Source organism: Balaenoptera acutorostrata, chromosome 17 (genome assembly GCF_949987535.1).
Source record: "Balaenoptera acutorostrata chromosome 17, mBalAcu1.1, whole genome shotgun sequence".
Classification (NCBI taxonomy): domain Eukaryota; kingdom Metazoa; phylum Chordata; class Mammalia; order Artiodactyla; family Balaenopteridae; genus Balaenoptera; species Balaenoptera acutorostrata.
Genome location: NC_080080.1, coordinates 27,941,696 through 27,960,873, shown reverse-complemented (window position 1 = coordinate 27,960,873; position 19,178 = coordinate 27,941,696). Strand labels below are relative to the sequence as shown.

Here is a 19,178-nt window from a genome sequence, read left to right as displayed (position 1 = left end):
CTGCAACTAGAGAAAGCCCACGCGCAGCAACGATGACCCAACACAGCCAAAAATAAAAAAAACAAACAAATAAAGAAATAAATTTATTTAAAAAAAAAATTCCAGTGCTCCCTCCACAGAGACTCTGGTTTTGTAGGTTTGGTTCTGGATTCTGCATTTTCTCTGTTTCTGGGGACGCACACACTTCACTTTGAGGAACACTCTGGGCTTCGGAACCTGCTCTTAAGGCAAATCTCACTCACATGCTCATTGTTCCAATACCTCCTACCTCTCATAACATTCTCTTTCCTCTGTAAAAACGTAAACTTCATCAAACTATATTCTTGCTAAAAAATAAAGTGATTCATTTTTGTGGGTTTCATATTGTTCTGTAATTCTTCATGAATTTAGGAGCAGCCTTCATGACTTTAATTTCTTGGTTTAAAATTTGCATACGAGTGAAGGAATTTCTCATGGCTAATTCAACATTTAGATGAAATAATAAATAATCACCTACCATTCATAGATTTGACCAGCGTGTTTCAGAAACTGAGGAAAAATCTTTAGGGTTTCTTTAGGGAAGAAAAGATTTTGGAATAATCTAGAATTTATGCTGGGCCATTTTAGGTTGTTCCAAAATGTTACTCATTGATTAAATTCAGTTATGTGACTTTATTAGTTTTCTGTCTTTCAAAAATCAGGTTTAACCTCACATTGATGAAGGTCAATGGGAATCTGAAAAATGTGAAGGGAAAATTTGAAAGGAGTTTCTTCCTGCCAGAGAATATATGGGGGGTTTGTAATTGAAATGAGCTACCACCTGTTGTATTTTATAATCTGAGAGAATTATAAAACTGAGCTCCCTTTCTAGAAATAGTAGCTCTCTGATTTCTGGAATATTCTGAACTGGCACTTTCCAATAGAACTTTGTGCAATGACAGAACTACTCTGTATCTATACTGTGCAATATGGTAGCTACTAACCATACATGCTCTTGAAGTGTAGCTAGTGTGATAGGGGCACTGAATTTTTAATTTTATTAAATGTTAATAATTTAAATTTAAGTAGACCCATGTGTCTAGTGGGTACTGAACTGGACAACACAGGTCTGGGTAAATATGCTCAGAATTCATCTATAGCCATGTACTTAAAACTTACATATACCAAGCACACACAAAATTCAAAGTTCTTTAAAAAACTTCAAGTTTCTTTAAAACATAATTAACTGAAATCGTGGTTATTAAATGAATCATTCAAGGCGAGACACTCAGCCTTTAGGTCTTTATTTTCCTCAGTGGAATGATAAGAGTGTGTCCCGATTAGCTTTAAGGTTTCCCCAGCTTTAACACATTATGATTTACATTTAGATTGTTTCTAGGTGCTTAAAGTGAAGAACAGAGGGAAATCGAGAATATGTTTTTCTTGGCTTGCTGCAGTTTTCTGTCTACAGATTGTGTGTGTTGGTGGGGGGGAGGCTTTTTCACTTTCATCATTTCAGTTATCATCTCCATGGAGATACAATCCAGCGCTAAATCTCTGCATATGACCTCTTACACATACTCTTGTCCTGTAATACAATTACCATGATTTAAGGATATCTCTTTTTGGATATTCTACTCTTAAACTCATGTAAACATGTATGTTATATGATTAATTGGGTCCCTCACCCCCGTTTATACTTTGAAGTCCTAACCTGCAGTATCTCAGAATGTGATCATATTTGCAGAAAGAATCTTTAAGGAGGTAATTAAATTAAATGAGGTCATTAGGGTGGGCTTTAATCCAATATGGCTGGTGTCCTCATAAAAAGAGATTAGGACATAGACACACACAGAGGGAACACCACAGGGAGAAGTCAGTCATCTATAAGCCAGAAAGGGCTCAGAAGAAATCAACCTTGTTAATGGATAGATCTTGGACTTCTAGCCTCCAGAATTATGAGAATATAAGTGTCTGTTGTTTAAGCTCTCCAGTCTGTGGTACATTGTTAAGGCAGCCCTAATATAAACTAATATAAAATCTAAACCACTAAACTGAATATTTTTCATGAGATTACATATTATCTAAATCTTCTTTACTTTTTTTTTTTTTTTCCCCTTAAAGGGTACAGGCGTGTTGCTCATCCCACATTAACAAAGAAACAAGCAAATATTTGAATAACCTGTTACAGTTTTTAAAGCTTTAGACTCTGGTGTTTCTATTACTTATTCCTTACCTTCTGTTTTTGACAAATCTTGTTTTTCCTTGCTTTGCTGCTGAGATTCCACCTTCTTGGAATTTCTATTTCTTCTTTTATGCTTGTTCTGATTCTAATTAACTTCTAAGAACTGGTTCAGGTGGTCTCTGAATTCAGGGTGTTACCACAGTTCTAAACTTACATTGTATTTCACACAGCACTCTACATAGCTTCTTTACTTGAGTATAATGTTCCTGTTTTACAGATTTTTAAAAATCCAGTTTCCCAGCACCATGGGAACTCCTGGTATTTAATAGGCACTCCAGAAACATTTTTGGAAACAAACATGCAATGGTATTGACTCTTTAGATCCTAAATTCCTGGATGGTTAATCTTTCTCATGTTTCTTCAGATATTCAGTGTTCATTGAGCATTTACTATATGCAAGGCACTGTAATTATTAACCTTTCACTGTACTTGGGCTGTATACAAAAATTTAGTTGACATATGTTTTCTTTTTACTGGATTGCTTGGTTGGGTAACCATTCAAGCATAAGAAGCATTGCTTGATTGTACATTTAATACTTGATGTACTTAATACTGATTTGAACTGAATTACTTGTGTGAAGAGTGAGTAACTGTGATAGTTTGATTTGTACTGAAATAATGTGCTCATAAATGTATCATTCCCTTGAGTATTCATTATGGAAATAAGATATACAATTGTTGATTAAATGAAAAGAAGTCCTAAATCAGTTTGGAAAATCAGATATTATTATCACTTCCAGGCAGGCTGAGTTCAGTCTATTAAAGTTGGGTTTTATTTTAGTTGCAAATGACCATTTTGGCTTTATCATACATACATAAGGTTTCTGAGCTAAATGTTCTAGGAAATTTAATAGAATAAATATTGAATGACATATGCAGTAGTGATCTCTTTTTATTTCATAATGTAGTTTTTTTTTTTTTCTTATTTGACTTACATACACTGCTGAAAAGAAGAGCTCAAAGTGGGAATAAAGGAAGGCCTGAGAAGTAATGGTGTCTCAGATTGCAGCTTCTGTAAATTGAAAGGCATATGGGAATTTTCCCAGGAAATAAGATAAAAGAGAAAATTGGGAACAATAAAAAAGAAGAGCTAGGGGCTTCCTTGGTGGTGCAGTGGTTAAGAATCCACCTGCCAATGCAGGGGACATGGGTTCAAGCCCTGATCTGGGAGGATCCCACATGCCACAGAGCAACTAGGCCTGTGTGTCACAACTACTGAGCCTGAGCTCTAGAGCCCGTGTGCCACAACTACTGAGCCCACGTGCCACAACTACTGAAGCCCACACACCTAGAGCCCATGCTCCGCAACAAGAGAAGCCACAGCAATAAGAAGCCTGTGCACTGCAACGAAGAGTAGCCCCCACTCGCCGCAACAGGAGAAAAGCCCGCGTGCAGCAACGAAGACCCAACGCAACCAAAAACAATAAATAAATAAAATAAAATAATAAAATAAATAAATTTATAAAAAAAAAAAAGAAGAAGAGCTAAACTTCACCTCCCTGTTCAGTTCCCATAGGACATAAGGCCATAGACATCATCTGCTTGAAATTATGTTGATTTGGTATATAATTTTAAAAAATCATGAGGTATGTCTGTGTCTAACCATATCCTCTGCATCCTCTCTCAACAGAAGGGACAGAATATTCTTTATGGATTCACCATTAGGATCAGGGCAGGAGAGAGGAGTAAGTTGAATTCGTTAACAATTTCTGTCATCAGCATCACACTGTATCATAGACATAAGAGCCTTAAGAGGACTTCTAGTTCAGTTCTCTTAACAGATGAGAAGAATGAGGCTCAAAGGAGTTATAATTGCAACATATTGCAGATCAGGCAGGATGGTGTTGTCATTAAGATCATGGTGGAGTCTGGCAGACCTGAGTTCAAATTCAGACCAAATCTTTACAAGTTACATGAATTTGGTCAAATTAATTAACCTCACCCGTCTCAGTATCTGTCTTAAAGTGGGAAAAAATAACTCCCTTCCAGGAATGTACTCACGCATATGAAATATGCTTAGGACCCTGTGATAGACAGCCTTTACGATGCCCCCCAATGATCTTGCTTCCTGGTATTCTTGCCCTTTTGTGTAAACTCCTCCCCTTGCCCAAGGGCTATACCTAGTGACTTGCTTCTAACCAACAGATTATGGAGAAGGTGATGGGATGTCATTTCCATGATTAGGTTATAGAATACTGTGACTTCCATCTTGCAGAAGACTTTCTCCCTTGTGGGTTTTGATGAAATAAGAGGCATGTTGCAGAGGCCCATGTGGCAAGGAACTGAGACTCTCAGTCCAACAGTCCTCAAGGAATTGAATTCTGCCAACAATCTTTCAGTGAGTTTGGAAGTGGATTGTTTCCTATTCGAAGCTTGATTGCAGCCTTGTGAGAGGCCCTGAAGCAGAGGACCCATCTCAGCTGTACCTGGACTCCTGACCCACAGAACCTGTGAGATAATTAATGTGTGTTGTTTAAGCCACTGAGTTTTGAGGTAACTTGTTATGCAGCAATAGACAACTAATATAGACAGTGCTTAACACAAAGTAGTGAGGTAGACGGTAAGGGTAGGTGCTGTTTTAGAAAGACTTTCAGGAGACAGGGATGAAGAGAGTGCTGAAGAGCTTCCTAGGAGTCCTGGGAAAACTATTATAAACAGAGGGAGTAGTATAAGCATAGCCACTGAAGTGAATTGCTAAGTGTTTGAAGAAAAGGATATCAGAATGGTTAGGAGGATGGTGGTCATGGGTTTGGGGGGCAAGTTAATGTAGTGTTTTATAGGTCATGGAAAGGATTTGGATGTTAAAAATAAATATGTGGGCTTCCCTGGTGGCGCAGTGGTTGAGAGTCTGCCTGCCAATGCAGGGGACACGGGTTCGAGCCCTGGTCTGGGAAGATCCCACATGCCACGGAGCAACTAGGCCCGTGAGCCACAACTACTGAGCCTGCGCGTCTGGAGCTTGTGCTCCGCGCAACAAGAGAGGCCGCGATAGTGAGAGGCCCGCGCACCGCAATGAAGAGTGGCCCCCGCTTGCCGCAACTAGAGAAAGCCCTTGCACAGAAACGAAGACCCAACACAACCAAAAATAAATAAATAAATAAATAAATAAATAATAAAAATAAAGGACTTCCTTTAAAAAAATAAAAATAAAAATAAATGTGTGATGGGAAATGGAATAATCTGGTTAATATTTTGGCTGGTGTGTGTAGAATTGAATGGATGTGTGTTTGGTGCTAGAGTAGGAATGTTAGCAGAGAGACTCATCTAGTGCAGTAATCCAAGCAAAAGGTAATGGCGGCTGGGACTATGGGTGGCACAGCAGTGATGATGAGAAACGGTTGAGGATATATTTTGGAAGTTTCAGGAATAAATATGCTGATGGGTGGTTGGTTGTAAGGTGTTATAAAAAGAAAAAGAATCAAGGATGACCTCAAGGTTTTTGGTCTGAGAAACTTGGTAAACAAGTCTGCTGAGATGGAGAAGGCATAGTGGAGAATCATAGGTGTATGAGGAAGATTAAGAGTTCATAGATACCTAGCAGACATCCAAGTGGAGAAACTGAGAAGGTAGATTTATATGGGCCTGGGGTTGCAGATATAAATTTGGGTATCATCAGTGTACGGAAGGTATACATGGGCTTAGAGTGAGTGCAGACAGAGAAGAGACCTGAGGCATGAACCCAGAGGCACTCCAGCATTGGGGTGTGGGCAAAAGGAGGAGGATTCAATAAAGGATACTTGGGAAGAGCAGTCTCTGAGGTCACAGGAAAACCAGGAGGTGTGTTTTTCCAGAGGCCAAGTTAAGATAGCTATTCTGTTGTTCTCGATTTTCTAGATCAGTGGTTCTAACTTGAGTGTGCATTGCAACCATCTGGAGGGCTTTTTAAAACCCAAATTGCTAGGCCCCTCCTCCCAGAGTTTCTGACTCAGTAGGTCTTGAGTTTGGCCCAAGAATTTGCATTTGGAACAAGCTCTCAGGGGGGGCTCAGGCTGCTTGTCCAGGGACCAAAATGTGAGGACCACCGTTATTCATCAAATATTATCTAACTAGGGTCCGCGGAATATTTGTGATCACTTTGCCCATCCTTTCAATCTTATCCATTCAGTTCTTTGATTTTTTTAGAAAGTTACAGTTACTGTGCTAGGCACTAGGGATACAAAGGAATTCAGTGTCAAGAAAAGACTAACATATAAATGTATTACTTACAGCATGATTTGGGAGGTACAGTGTGAGAGGCAAGAGCAAGGCAGAGTGGTGATACAGTGGTGCAGAAGGAGTCAGAGAATGTTTAGGATGGAGACTTTGGAAGAGCAGGTGATGTTTTTTTGTTTTTTGTTTTTTAAACATCTTTATTGGAGTCTAATTGCTTTACAATGGTGTGTTAGTTTCTGCTGTATAACAAAGTGAACCAGCTATACATATACATATGTTCCCATATCTCTTCCCTCTTGCATCTCCCTGCCACCCTCCCTATCCCACCCCTCTAGGTGGTCAAAAAGCACAGAGCTGATCTCCCTGTGCTACGCGGTTGCTTCCCACTGGCTATCTATTTTACGTTTGGTAGTGTATATATGTCCATGCCACTCTCTCACTTTGTCACATCTTACCCTTCCCCCTCCCCATATCTTCAAGTCCATTCTCTAGTAGGTCTGTGTCTTTATTCCCGTCTTTTTAACTTAGTCCTGAGTAAGGGTTCTTTAGGCAGTCAGAGGGAAATGCATTCCAGGGATTTGTATGCACAAAGACAGGGAGGCGTGAATAGGCGTGGTGTGTTCCTGAGATTCAGGGCATTGGGAGGAAGCTGTTTAGTGAGCTTAAGGGATTGGAAGGGCAGGGGACGGGGATGAGGCTAGACTTAGGCAGATGTGTATCATTTGTATTTGCTCCATTGTTTAGCTTCTTCTCAATATTCCATTAAGTTTGGAGTTTATAGATATAAACAATGATATTTAATTGAAAACCAATATGGATTAAACCATTAGGGATGTCCCAATTGGAGATTTTAATTTCTCAAGCACTTAAAGTGGTTTCCTTCAGAAGTGATATAAAAAGCAACACTAACATACTGTATGATTCCATTTATATGAAATATCCAGTATAGGGAAATGCAGAGAGACAGAAAGAAAGACCGAAAGTGGTTGCCAGAGGCAGGGGAGGAGGGAACTGGAAAGTGACTAGTTAAATTGGTACAGAATCTCCTTCAGGGCTGATGAAAATTTAAAAAAAAATTTATTTTATATTGGAGTATAGTTGATTTACAATGTTGTGTGATGATGAAAATATTTTGAAATGATAGCAGTGATGGTTTCATGCCATTGTGAATCTACTAAATGCTACCAAATTATACTTTGAAATGGCTAATTTTGTGTTATGTGAATTTCATCTCAGAAATATATTGGCACAATAACACAAGATTTAAATGCAACATTCAAAAGTAAAGTAATGTGCTGTCAAGAATGCAGATTGGGACAGTTCTAATTTTCACATATATCTAGAGAGAAATGTCAGGCAATTTGATCTTACTATGTAAAGGCTGTTTATCATTAACCTGGTTGAACACTAGAAAAGGAATTTTTGATGAATAAAGCAAAGCAACTGACACACAAGTTTCAGAAGCTTAGATAATTTAAATGAAGACAAATTTTCTCTTTTTGGATGACATTTACTGACTGGAAAGTCTGTATTGTTATCTTGAGGATTAATGTCTTAAAATGGCATTGCATTGTTGAAGGTACTGTTTTTCATGTGATTCATAACTGCAAAAAAATTCAGTTCAATATTGCAAATGTGTAAATTGATTAAAGTCAGAGTATCTCAGCATATAAATTACTCCCTAGAGGAAAGCATTCATTTTTAGATTAGATATTATTATAAAATGAAAAAATTACAATGCTTTAAAATTATGGGCAAACATGTCCATAAACTTATCCTATACTTACACAACTATTATTATCTTGTGTATTCCATTACAACTTTTAAAAATAGGATTCTTTTAAAAAGGATCTTATTTTTGGTCCTCGGAGGCAGAGACCTGAGTTTATCATGATTTCCGTCATAGCAGAGTACATCAGTGGTCTGTTCAAGGCCTCTCTCATTTTATTTTATCTTTCTTCTTCATTTTCATCCCTACTCCAATTTCACATCCCCTTAGTTATTCTATTCTTTAATCTATGTTCATTGAGTTGTATACATACACACATTTTGGAAATATATATTGTGCTGTTTTGTTTATCTGTGCTTTTACTTTATATAAATGGTGTCATTCAGATCTCATTCACTCCACCTGTATTTTTAAGGTACTTTCTTCATAGCGCTATCCTCTGTGCTTTTCAACTCCCCTTTTGAGTTTTTTATTTCAACGATTGTATTTTTCATACTCAGAATCTCCAGATTCTGGCTCCTTGGGATTCTGTTCCTGGTTCTTGTTTGTAATATTCTGTTTTGTTTTTTGTGGATAAATATTTTATTAAAATTTTATTTTACTTAAAATTCTTATTTTAGCCAATCCATTAATTTGGCTTCTTCTACCACAGAGTGTTGCATTTGTTGTCTTCTATAGAACTTGTGCTCCTCCTGTTGAATTTAGGGAGTACGTTCCAGGGAGATACGGTAGGGTGGGGAGCCTCTGATCTTGCCACCTGGGCTAGACCATGCCCTCTTTACATCCCTTCCTCCCCAATACTTGATTTTGCCTTACCTCTCAATGACCCACTGTCTCTCTCCCTCAGGGCACAGTTCTTTCCCAATGATTGCTTGTCTTGGATAAAATCACCTAGACCAGTGATTCTATAATTTTAGTGTGCATCAGAATCATCAGTCATGCTTGTTAAAACATAAAATGCTGGGCCCAACTCCCCAGACTTTCTGGTACAGTAAGTTTGCGATGGAGAAGAGTATTTACATTTCTAAGAAGTTACCAGTTGACACCATCCTTGGGCTGACCGTGGTGGATGTTTTGAGGGCAACCGACCAACAGCCTGTGCACCCCATACCACCTCCTGTGGAAGCTTAAGCTGTCTGTGTAGCTTTCTCCCTTTGTCTCATAACCATGTCCACCAATGAGAATGCTAATTCACCAGCTGCTTGCCTTAACAGATTCAAGAACAAGGGGAAAGACAGTACAGAAATGAGGCAGCACCAAATAGAAGTTAATGTGGAGCTGAGGAAAGCTAAGAAGGATGACCAGATGCTGAAAGGAGAAATGTCAGCTCTTTTCCTGATGACGCTACTTCTCTACTGCAAGAAAACCGCAACAACCAGGGCACTGTAAATTGGTCTGTTGATGACACTGTCAAAGGCATAAATAGCAACAGTTTGGAAAGCCAGCTCCAAGCTACTCAAGCTGCTAGGAAAGTGCTTTCTAGGAAAGAACAGCCCCCCATAGACAACATAATCTGGGCTGGTTTGATTCCAAAATTTGTGTCCTTCTTGGGCAGAAGTGATTGTAGTACCATTCAGTTTGAATCTGCTTGGGCCTTCAGTAACATTGCCTCTGGGACATCAGAACAGACCAAAGTTGTGGTAGATGAAGGTGCTATCCCAGCATTCGTTTCTCTGTTGGCATCTCCCCACACTCACATCAGTGAACAAGGTTGTATAGGCTCTAGGAAACATTGCAGGTGATGGTTCAGTTTTCCAAGACCCAGTTATCAAGTATGGTGCAGTTGACCCGCTGTTGGCACTTCTGGTGGTTCCTGATACGTCATCTTTAGGATGTGGTTACTTACATAATCTTACCTGGACACTTCAAATCTTTGTCGCAACAAGAATCCTGCACCCCCCTTAGATGCTGTTGAGCAAATTCTTCCTCCTTTAGGTCATCTCCTGCATCACGATGATCCGGAAGTATTAGCTGATATCTGCTGGGCTATTTCCTACCTTACGGATGGTCCAAATGAACCCATTGAAATGGTTGTGAAAACTGGGGTTGTACCCAAACTTGTGAAGCTTTTAGGAGCTACTGAATTGCCAATCGTGACTCCTGCGCAAAGAGCCATAGGGAATATTGTCAATGGGGCAGATGAACAGACTCAGGTTATAATAGATGCAGGAGCACTGCTAACAAACTCCAAAACTAATATTCAGAAGGAAGCTATGTGGACAACGTCAAACATCATGGCTGGCCGCAGGACCAGATACAAGTTGTAAATCATGGATTAGTCCCATTCCTTGTTGGCATTCTCTCTAAGGCAGACTTTAAGACACAAAAGGAAGCTGTATGGGCTGTGACCAACTATACACGTGGTGGAACAGTTGAGCAGATTATACACCTTGTTCATAATAGAGCCGTTGATGAACCTCCTAACTGTCAAAGATACCAAAATTATTCTTGTTATTCTGGATGCCATTTCAAATATCTTTCAGGCTGCTAAGAAACTAGGCAAAACTGAGAAACTTAGTATAATGATTGAAGAATGTGGAGGTTTGGACAAAATTTAAGCTCTACAGAACCATGAAAATGAGTCTGTGTACAAAGCTTCATTAAACCTGATTGAGAAGTATTTCTCTGTGGAGGAAGAGGAAGATCAAAATGTTGTGCCAGAAACCACCTCTGAAGGCTATACATTCCAAGTTCAGGATGGCACTGCTGGGACCTTCAACTTTTAGATTGTACATCTGAGGCATAAAGTTGTTTGCTGTGTACTACGTTTGGTATAAGTTTGTCTTACTGTTTCTCTACTAAGAACTCTTTTTAAATGTGGTTTGTTATTGTAGCGCTTTTTACAATGAAACTATACTTGAACAGTTCCAAACTGTACATACTGTATGAAGCTTCTCCTCTCAATGGGTTTCTTATTTCTGTGTGGAATTTCGTATCTTGTAGTGTCCTGTAAATAAAGATTAAATTCCACCCTTTACTTCAAAGAAAAAAAAAGAAGAAGAAGTTACCAGTTGATGCTGATGCTGCCAATCAGGAACCAAGTTTTGAGAGCTGCTGACTTAATGGGATAAAAGGAGAAGTAAACAAATGTGGTGGCCTCCAAGCTGTAAGCTTATTCAGCTTTCTGCTTTCCGGAGAACTGCTTGTCTCTTTCTTGGTATGCACTCCTGACGCTGCGGTATTGAGCGTAAAAAAGGAAAATGGCTTGCGGCCAGTTTCGTTCCAGGTGCCTGCTCTGGATCTAAGAGCCCCTGGTTGTTCCCCAGAAGAAGGACGTGCTGCCCTGAAGGGGAAGTCTGTATCTCCAGAGAATGGCCCATAAGGCATGCTGACGCATAGATAGTGGCGCATAGATAGTGGCGACAGAATTATGTGGAAATACAAGGTTTACTGATTTATTGTCTAATATTCGTTCCATACTAAACCTATATATACATTCATGCTCTTTGAATAAACTTGCCTTGCAACCATCAGTTGTCTTGGCCCTTCTGACCCCATACTGGTGCTTTTCAGTTCCTTACCCCTCACCGCCAGGAACTTCTAGCTTTCTGCAGCCGGTCTGCGGCAAGTGGCGCCCGAACAGGGACCTGAGTGCGTGAGGCATTTCGGAAGATTTCAGGTAAGTAGAACTCTCGAGTGAGATAGTGTGGCCACAAGAAATAATTTCGTTTTTAGGACGGTAACTCGAGAAAGAGTCAGAAGTAAAATAATATGGGACAAAAGGGCTCTAAGGAGCGTGATTTATTTGCTCAGGTTTTGCTTTCAATGTTAAAAGCCCGTGGAACTAAGGTAACTACCTCACAACTTCTGGAATTTTTGCAATTAGTATATGATGCTTGTCCTTGGTTCCCTGAAGAAGGATCAGTGGACTTAGCAATTTGGACTCGTGTAGGAGATGAGTTATCTAAATATCATGAAGTACATGGACCATCTTCTGTTTCAGATTCCATTTTTAGCTTGTGGAATTTAATAAGAGATTGTTTTAATCCAATTTATGATTCAGTTCCAAAATTAACAGCTAAATCTGTAGAACATATTGCTGCAGTAGCTACTGCTCCTCCGTTGCCACCGAGGATAAAGAGTGTCAATTCACTTGATGATGATGACTTTTCTTTTGATATAGCGGGTGAAGAAGCCAAATATGAGGCTGAAAAATATCCTGATGAAAATATTCTTCCGCGGTTACAGCAATTACATGTCTCTGTCCCTATCCCTCCTAAGCTTAGTCCTTTACAACAAGCAGTACGGGGAGCTCTTAATAGAGGGGAGGATCCTTTATTCTGCTGCCCGGTGGTGGAACGACCCAATCCTCAAAATCCACAACAAAATAATCGGGAATATCAGCCTCTCTCCTTTAAGGTTTTGAAAGATTTAAAAGCAGCCTGTGCACAATATGGGCCTATAGCCCCTTTCACTATTACTATGTTGGATACTATTGCAACAGAAGCATTGCCTCCAGCAGACTGGAAATCTATTGCTCGTGCTTGTCTCACTGGTGGCGACTATTTACTTTGGAAATCAGAATATTATGAAAAGGCTGCTGAACAAGCTGAAAGAAATACTGCACATAATGTGCTAGTAAATTATGAGATGTTGATTGGGGAAGGACAACATCAGTTATTACAGGATCAATTAGCTTTCCCTTTTGTGGCTTATGCTCAGATCAATCATATAGCTCTACATGCATGGAAACATTTACCTGCCTCCACTAGGACTGAAGACCTTGCTAAAATAAGGCAAGGGGCAGATGAACCTTATGCTGATTTTGTGGCTAGATTATTACAGGCTGTTAATAGAATTATTTCTGATGGTCCTTCTGGAGCAATTATCGTCAAACAATTGGCTTTCGAAAATGCTAATAATATTTGTCAAGCAGCTATACGTCCATGGAAAAGGAAAGGAAATTTAGAGGATTATATTCGAGTTTGTTCTGATATTGGATCATCTTACTTACAGGGAGCAGCTATAGCTGCAGCCCTAACTAAGGCAGGATTTGGGCCAAATGCTAAAAGTAAAAACTGTTTTAAATGTGGGAAGCCAGGGCATTTTGCAAAAAATTGTACTGTTGATACTCCTAATATGCCTGTCATAAATTCTGTGCCTCAAGGTAAATCTCCTCCTCCCACAATTTGTCCCCGATGCCAAAGAGGATGGCATTGGGCTAAAGAATGTTGATCAGTGACTCATAAAGATGGAACTCCCTTGTCGGGAAACTTCCGGAGGGGCCTGCTCCGGCCCCATCAAACAATTGGAGCAATGTCAATAATCTCCCCACAACCTGCTCCACCGTCTCCAGCTCAGACCTTTGTTCCTCAGGGAATGGAATCTCCTCCCTTCAAAGGGCCACGCCAAATAGTGCAGGACTGGACCTCTGTGCCTCCACCCAATTCTTATTAACCTCGGATATGGGACCCCAAGCCCTTCCTACGGGAACTTTTGGGCCTTTACCCCAGGGAACGGTTGGTATAATCCTTGGAAGAAGTAGTATGTGTATGAAAGGCTTAACTATTATTCCTGGGGTGATTGATGCTGATTATGAAGGGGAATTAAAGGTTATGGTTCAAACATCAAAAGGATCTTTTCTTATCACGCCCGGTATGCGAATAGCTCAGCTTCTATTAATTCCATATATACCAGAAGGAAAAATTTTACAACATAACAAAAGAGGAACTGGGGCTTTCGGTTCCTCTGATGCAGTTTATGGGATTCAACAAATTGGTAGGGAAAGACCACAATTGGTATTAAAAATAAATGGAAGGCCTTTTTCTGGGTTATTAGATACTGGTGCTGATGTTTCTGTTATTTCGTTTATACATTGGCCAAAAAATTGGCCCGTGCACCAAACCATTACACAGTTACAAGGTATTGGCCAATCTAATTCTCCACAACAAAGTTCTCAATACCTACATTGGCAGGATGCTGAAGGTAATCAAGGAATATTCAAACCCTACGTATTGCCCGGATTGCCAGTTAACCTTTGGGGAAGAGATATATTACAACAAATGGGAATCCTATTGCTTAGTCCCAACCCTACTGTAACTAATATGTTGTTAAATCAAGGGTATGATCCTAGGAATGGTTTGGGAAAAAATCAACAGGGAAATAAATTACCCTTACAGACTGATAATAAACGGGATAAAACAGGCTTGGGTTTTTTCTAGGGGCCTTGGATTCTCCTCCACCACATGCTGACCCTATAACTTGGATTTCTGATAATCCTGTCTGGGTGGACCAATGGCCCCTTTCTAAGGAGAAATTAATGGCGGCCCATAATATAATTAATGAACAGCTTGCTTTAGGCAGACTAGAAAAATCTAATAGCCCTTGGAATACTCCTATATTTGTTATAAAGAAAAAATCGGGAAAATATCGTTTATTGCAAGATTTACGTGCTGTTAATCAAACTATGGTAATTATGGGAGCTCTGCAACCAGGTTTGCCTTCTCCCGCAGCTATACCTAAAAATTATATGATTATTATTATTGATCTTAAGGATTGCTTTTTTACTATTCCTCTATTTCCGGCTGATAAGTTGCGATTTGCTTTTAGCTTACCCTCTTTAAATTTTATAGAACCTATGCAACGTTATCAATGGAAAATGCTGCCTCAGGGTATGGCTAATAGTCCTACTTTATGTCAACAGTTTGTAGCTCAAGTTATTGCCCCTGTTCGTAAACAGTTCCCTCAGATATATTTTATTCATTATATGGATGACTTATTACTTGCTTATTCTGATAAACATATTTTACTTAAGGCTTATAATTCCCTTCAAAGTCATTTGTCACGATCAGGACTAGTCATTGCTGCTGACAAAGTACAGATGAACCCACCTTTCTCATATCTTGGTAAGTATATCACAAATTATAATATTACACCTCAGAAGATAGAGATACGGACTGACGTTCTTAAAACTTTAAATGATTTTCAAAAGTTATTAGGAGATATTAATTGGCTGCGACCTTCTTTAAAATTAACTACGGGTCAGTTACAGCCTCTTTTTAATATCCTAAAGGGAAGTCCTGATCCTTCTTCCCCTCGTATTTTAACTTCTGAAGCTCAACAAGCACTCAAGCTTGTAAACAAAGCAATACAATCTGCTCAGCTAACTAGAATTGAGCCTTCTTTACCTATACTATTAATAATCTGTGCTACGTCACATACCCCTACCGCCTTATTATGGCAAGAAACAGGAATTCTTGAATGGATTCATATGAAAAATACGCCTAATAAAGTCATTGCACCTTATTATGAGTTAATAGCAACCCTTGTTCAATTGGGTCGTAAAAGAAATATTCAGTTGGTAGGATATGAACCAAATTCTATTATTATACCTTATACTACTTATCAATATTCTTGGCTATTATTTGTCTCTGATTTTTGGGCTCTTGCTTTTGCTGGATATTCAGGAATTATTGATAATCATTATCCTTCTAATAAGCTCCTTCATTTTGCTACTCAACATCTATTTATTTTTCCTAAAACTATCTGTTCAACTCCTATTCTCAATGCCCCAAATGTTTTTACTGATGGTTCTGCCAATGGCATCGCTGTTGTTATTTCTGATGACTTACTTCATAAAGAACAAACAGATCATACCTCTGCCCAACGAGTTGAATTACATGCGATTTCCTTGGCTTTTCAAATCTTTTCACATTGTTCTTTTAATCTCTATACGGATAGCCATTATTTGGTTACTATTTTGCGTAACATAGAAACTGCTATAATTGGCAATACTGTTGATTCTCAATTGTTTCAGACTTTCTTTCAACTACAAAAGATTATTCGTCAGCATGACTTTCCTGTAGCCATATTACATATTCGAGCCCATTCAGGTCTCCCTGGCCCATTGTCTTTGGGAAATCAATTGGCTGACGAAAATACAAAGATTATAGCCTTAAGTTTATCTCAACCTCAGGATCTTGCTACTCAATCACATAATTTACATCATCAATCTGCTGCTATGCTTCAAAAACAATTCTCTATTTCTAGAGAAACAGCCCGATACATTGTTAAGTCCTGCTCTAAATGTTTACCCCACCTTCCTGTTCCACAATTTGGAGTCAATCCTCAGGGTTTACTCCCTCATCATCTTTGGCAAATGGATGTTACTCATATTCCCTCTTTTGGTAAATTACAATTTGTTCATGTAACTGTTGATACTTACTCTAATTTTATATGTGCTACGCCTTTGGCTGGGGAATCTACTAAATATGTAATTACTCATTTATTTCATTGTTTTGCATCTATGGGAATTCCTAAAGCTTTAAAAACAGATAATGCTCCAGGATATACGAGTAAAGCTTTTGCCAATTTTTGTGCAACTTTCCATATTTCACATAAAACAGGCATTCCCTACAATCCTCAGGGTCAAGGTATTGTAGAACGTGCCAACCAACAATTAAAAATTACATTACAAAAAATAAAAAAGGGGGAATATGATAGATCTCCTCAGATTATGCTTAATCATGCTTTATTTATTTTAAATTTTTTAACTTTAGATGCATTTAGTCACACGCCTTATGAACGATTGTTTACAGGTCTTTCTGGAACCCCTCCTGAAAAAGCGCTTGTTAAATGGAAAGATCCCATGACTAACATTTGGCATGGACCAGACCCTGTTTTAGTATGGGGCCGAGGCCATGTTTGTGTTTTCCCTAGGGAGGCAGACTCTCCTCGGTGGCTCCCGGAGCGCTTGGTTCGACATTATCATGCCATCACCAATAAACACCCTGACTCGAAGAATGCGTCGCCTGAGGCTCTCGCAATCGACCACAGCACACCCCAACCGGTTCCCCCGGCGGACGAGAAGAATGCGGCGACGGAGTAGGAGACAACTTGTCAGGGAGGCGAGGGGAGATTCGAAATCAAATTACTTGGTATCAATTGCAATGTTTAGTATTTCAAGCACGTAAGATTATGGAGGAGAGTGCTCATCCTCGCTCTCCTCTTACCTTTTTTTTAGCCATGATAGCTGTATTGGCAGCCCCACCTATAGAGGCTAAATCTTATTGGGCTTATGTACCCGATCCTCCTTTATTACAACCTGTTACATGGTCTGAAGCTGACCTTCCAATTTTCTATAATGATTCTACTTTTGGAAGAGTGCTAGGAAATTTGCCTATTACTAATACTTCTGTTAATTACTCTAATTGGTTTAATACTCCCCCTGTTTGTTTAAGTCCTATGAGTACCAATTCGGGTTGTGTTAAGGCTGTTGCTTTAGAACATGCTATTTCTTACCAAACCACTGTAAATTCTCAATTTTTTACTCATTTACGTAAAAATTATAAAGCTGTGGGATCTAATATTTGTCTTCCTTGCAAACAGACTGTTCCTAGACGAGAAGATTTATCCACCTTTGTATTTTGGTATAAGGATAACGTTCCCATTCACATGAATGCTAGAGTAACTAAGCTTGCTTCTAATACTTCGTTGGATCATTCTCTATGCATATATCGCTTGAGGATTGAAGATACTGGACATTATTTGTGTATTGAAACTACCATAGGTAATCAAGGGACTTTATTAGCTGGACATCAAATTACAGTCGTAAAGACTGTCACAGGACTACAATTTCCTGCTTTTATGGCTTCTGAATTCCCGCAGTCTGATTTTCCTGTTTGTAATGATACATGGACTAAAGCCTCTGTCTGGTGTACTTTAGATTATGATAATGGCACCATACTAGTTTCTTCTGTCCCCGTTAATAATAACAGCCTTGTTTTTTACAAGCAATGGGAATTCTGGAAACTTGCCTTATCCTTTTCTTATAGACCGGTGATTACTTGCGTCGCTCCTCCTTATGCTTTATTGATTGGAGATTTAATTATAGAAAACACTATGAATCCTATAGGTTATAATATTACTTGTGTTAATTGTATCTTTAGTAGTTGTGTTTTGCCCGTTAAAGGATCTGCATCTGTTATGATTATGAAGCAACCTTCTTATATAATGTTACCTGTTAATTTGTCTGAACCATGGTATCATAACACTGGCATGCAAGCCTGGCTGGAATTGACTGAAGCATTAAAACGACCAAAGAGATTTATAGGTGTTCTAATATGTGCAATCCTAGCCTTAGCAGCTTTAACTGCTACTGCGGCCACTGCTGGGATTGCTCTTTCACAAACTATTCACCAGGCTCATTATGTTAATCAGTTATCTAAAAATACTAGTGTAGCATTAGCCCTACAAAGTCATATTGATACCCAACTAAAAACGGAAGTAGATGAATTAAAAAATGTTCTAATAGGAATAGGGGATCAAGTTATGGCTTTAAAATTAAAAATGCGTTTGATTTGTCATGCCAAATATACCTGGATTTGTGTAACTCAACATTTATATAATGATTCACAATGGGATTGGGAAAAAGTAAAAATGCATATATTAAGTGTATGGACTGATGGACACATTAGCCTTGATATTCAGAAGTTAAATGCCGAAATACAAGCTATTCAAGAGGGCCACCTGGACGAAGATGGACCCCAGAATTTGATTCAAGGATTATTAGATCAACTACAAGGGCTAAATCCGATACAATGGATTCATGGAGGGCTCTCAGGCCTGATATCAATTGGTGTACTACTTTTATTGGTGATCGGTTTATTACCTTGTGTTGTTAGATTTGTAATGGGGCGCTTCGCTGTCTTGCGTCAGGATGTTCATGGCTTAAAACTACATTATCAAGCTTTAAAAAATAATAAAAAAGGGGGAAATGTGGTGGCCCCCAAGCTGTAAGCTTATTCAGCTTTCTGCTTTCCGGAGAACTGCTTGTCTCTTTCTTGGTATGCACTCCTGACGCTGCGGTATTGAGCGTAAAAAAGGAAAATGGCTTGCGGCCAGTTTCGTTCCAGGTGCCTGCTCTGGATCTAAGAGCCCCTGGTTGTTCCCCAGAAGAAGGACGTGCTGCCCTGAAGGGGAAGTCTGTATCTCCAGAGAATGGCCCATAAGGCATGCTGACGCATAGATAGTGGCGCATAGATAGTGGCGACAGAATTATGTGGAAATACAAGGTTTACTGATTTATTGTCTAATATTCGTTCCATACTAAACCTATATATACATTCATGCTCTTTGAATAAACTTGCCTTGCAA

At 39.1% G+C, this 19,178-nt stretch overlaps 1 protein-coding gene and 1 pseudogene across 2 annotated transcripts in view; both read left to right on the top strand.

Annotated features, from left to right (window-relative positions):
* LOC130705506 (endogenous retrovirus group K member 6 Env polyprotein-like) overlaps positions 1-18,956 on the top strand; it is a 75,791-nt gene extending 56,835 nt beyond the window's left edge. Inside the window, exons 3-4 of one of the 2 annotated variants that reach the window (XM_057531786.1) lie at positions 11,598-11,703; positions 16,743-18,956. In XM_057531786.1, the coding sequence (XP_057387769.1) occupies positions 17,001-18,821 (1,821 nt within the window). In that variant the 5' untranslated portion in view covers positions 11,598-11,703; positions 16,743-17,000 and the 3' untranslated portion in view covers positions 18,822-18,956. Of the gene's footprint in view, positions 1-11,504; positions 11,704-16,742 lie in introns of those variants that run through there. The other variant, XM_057531785.1, reaches the window with a different exon arrangement.
* LOC103015702 (importin subunit alpha-1-like) lies at positions 9,252-11,329 on the top strand (annotated as a pseudogene).
* Positions 18,957-19,178: the final 222 nt, after the last annotated feature.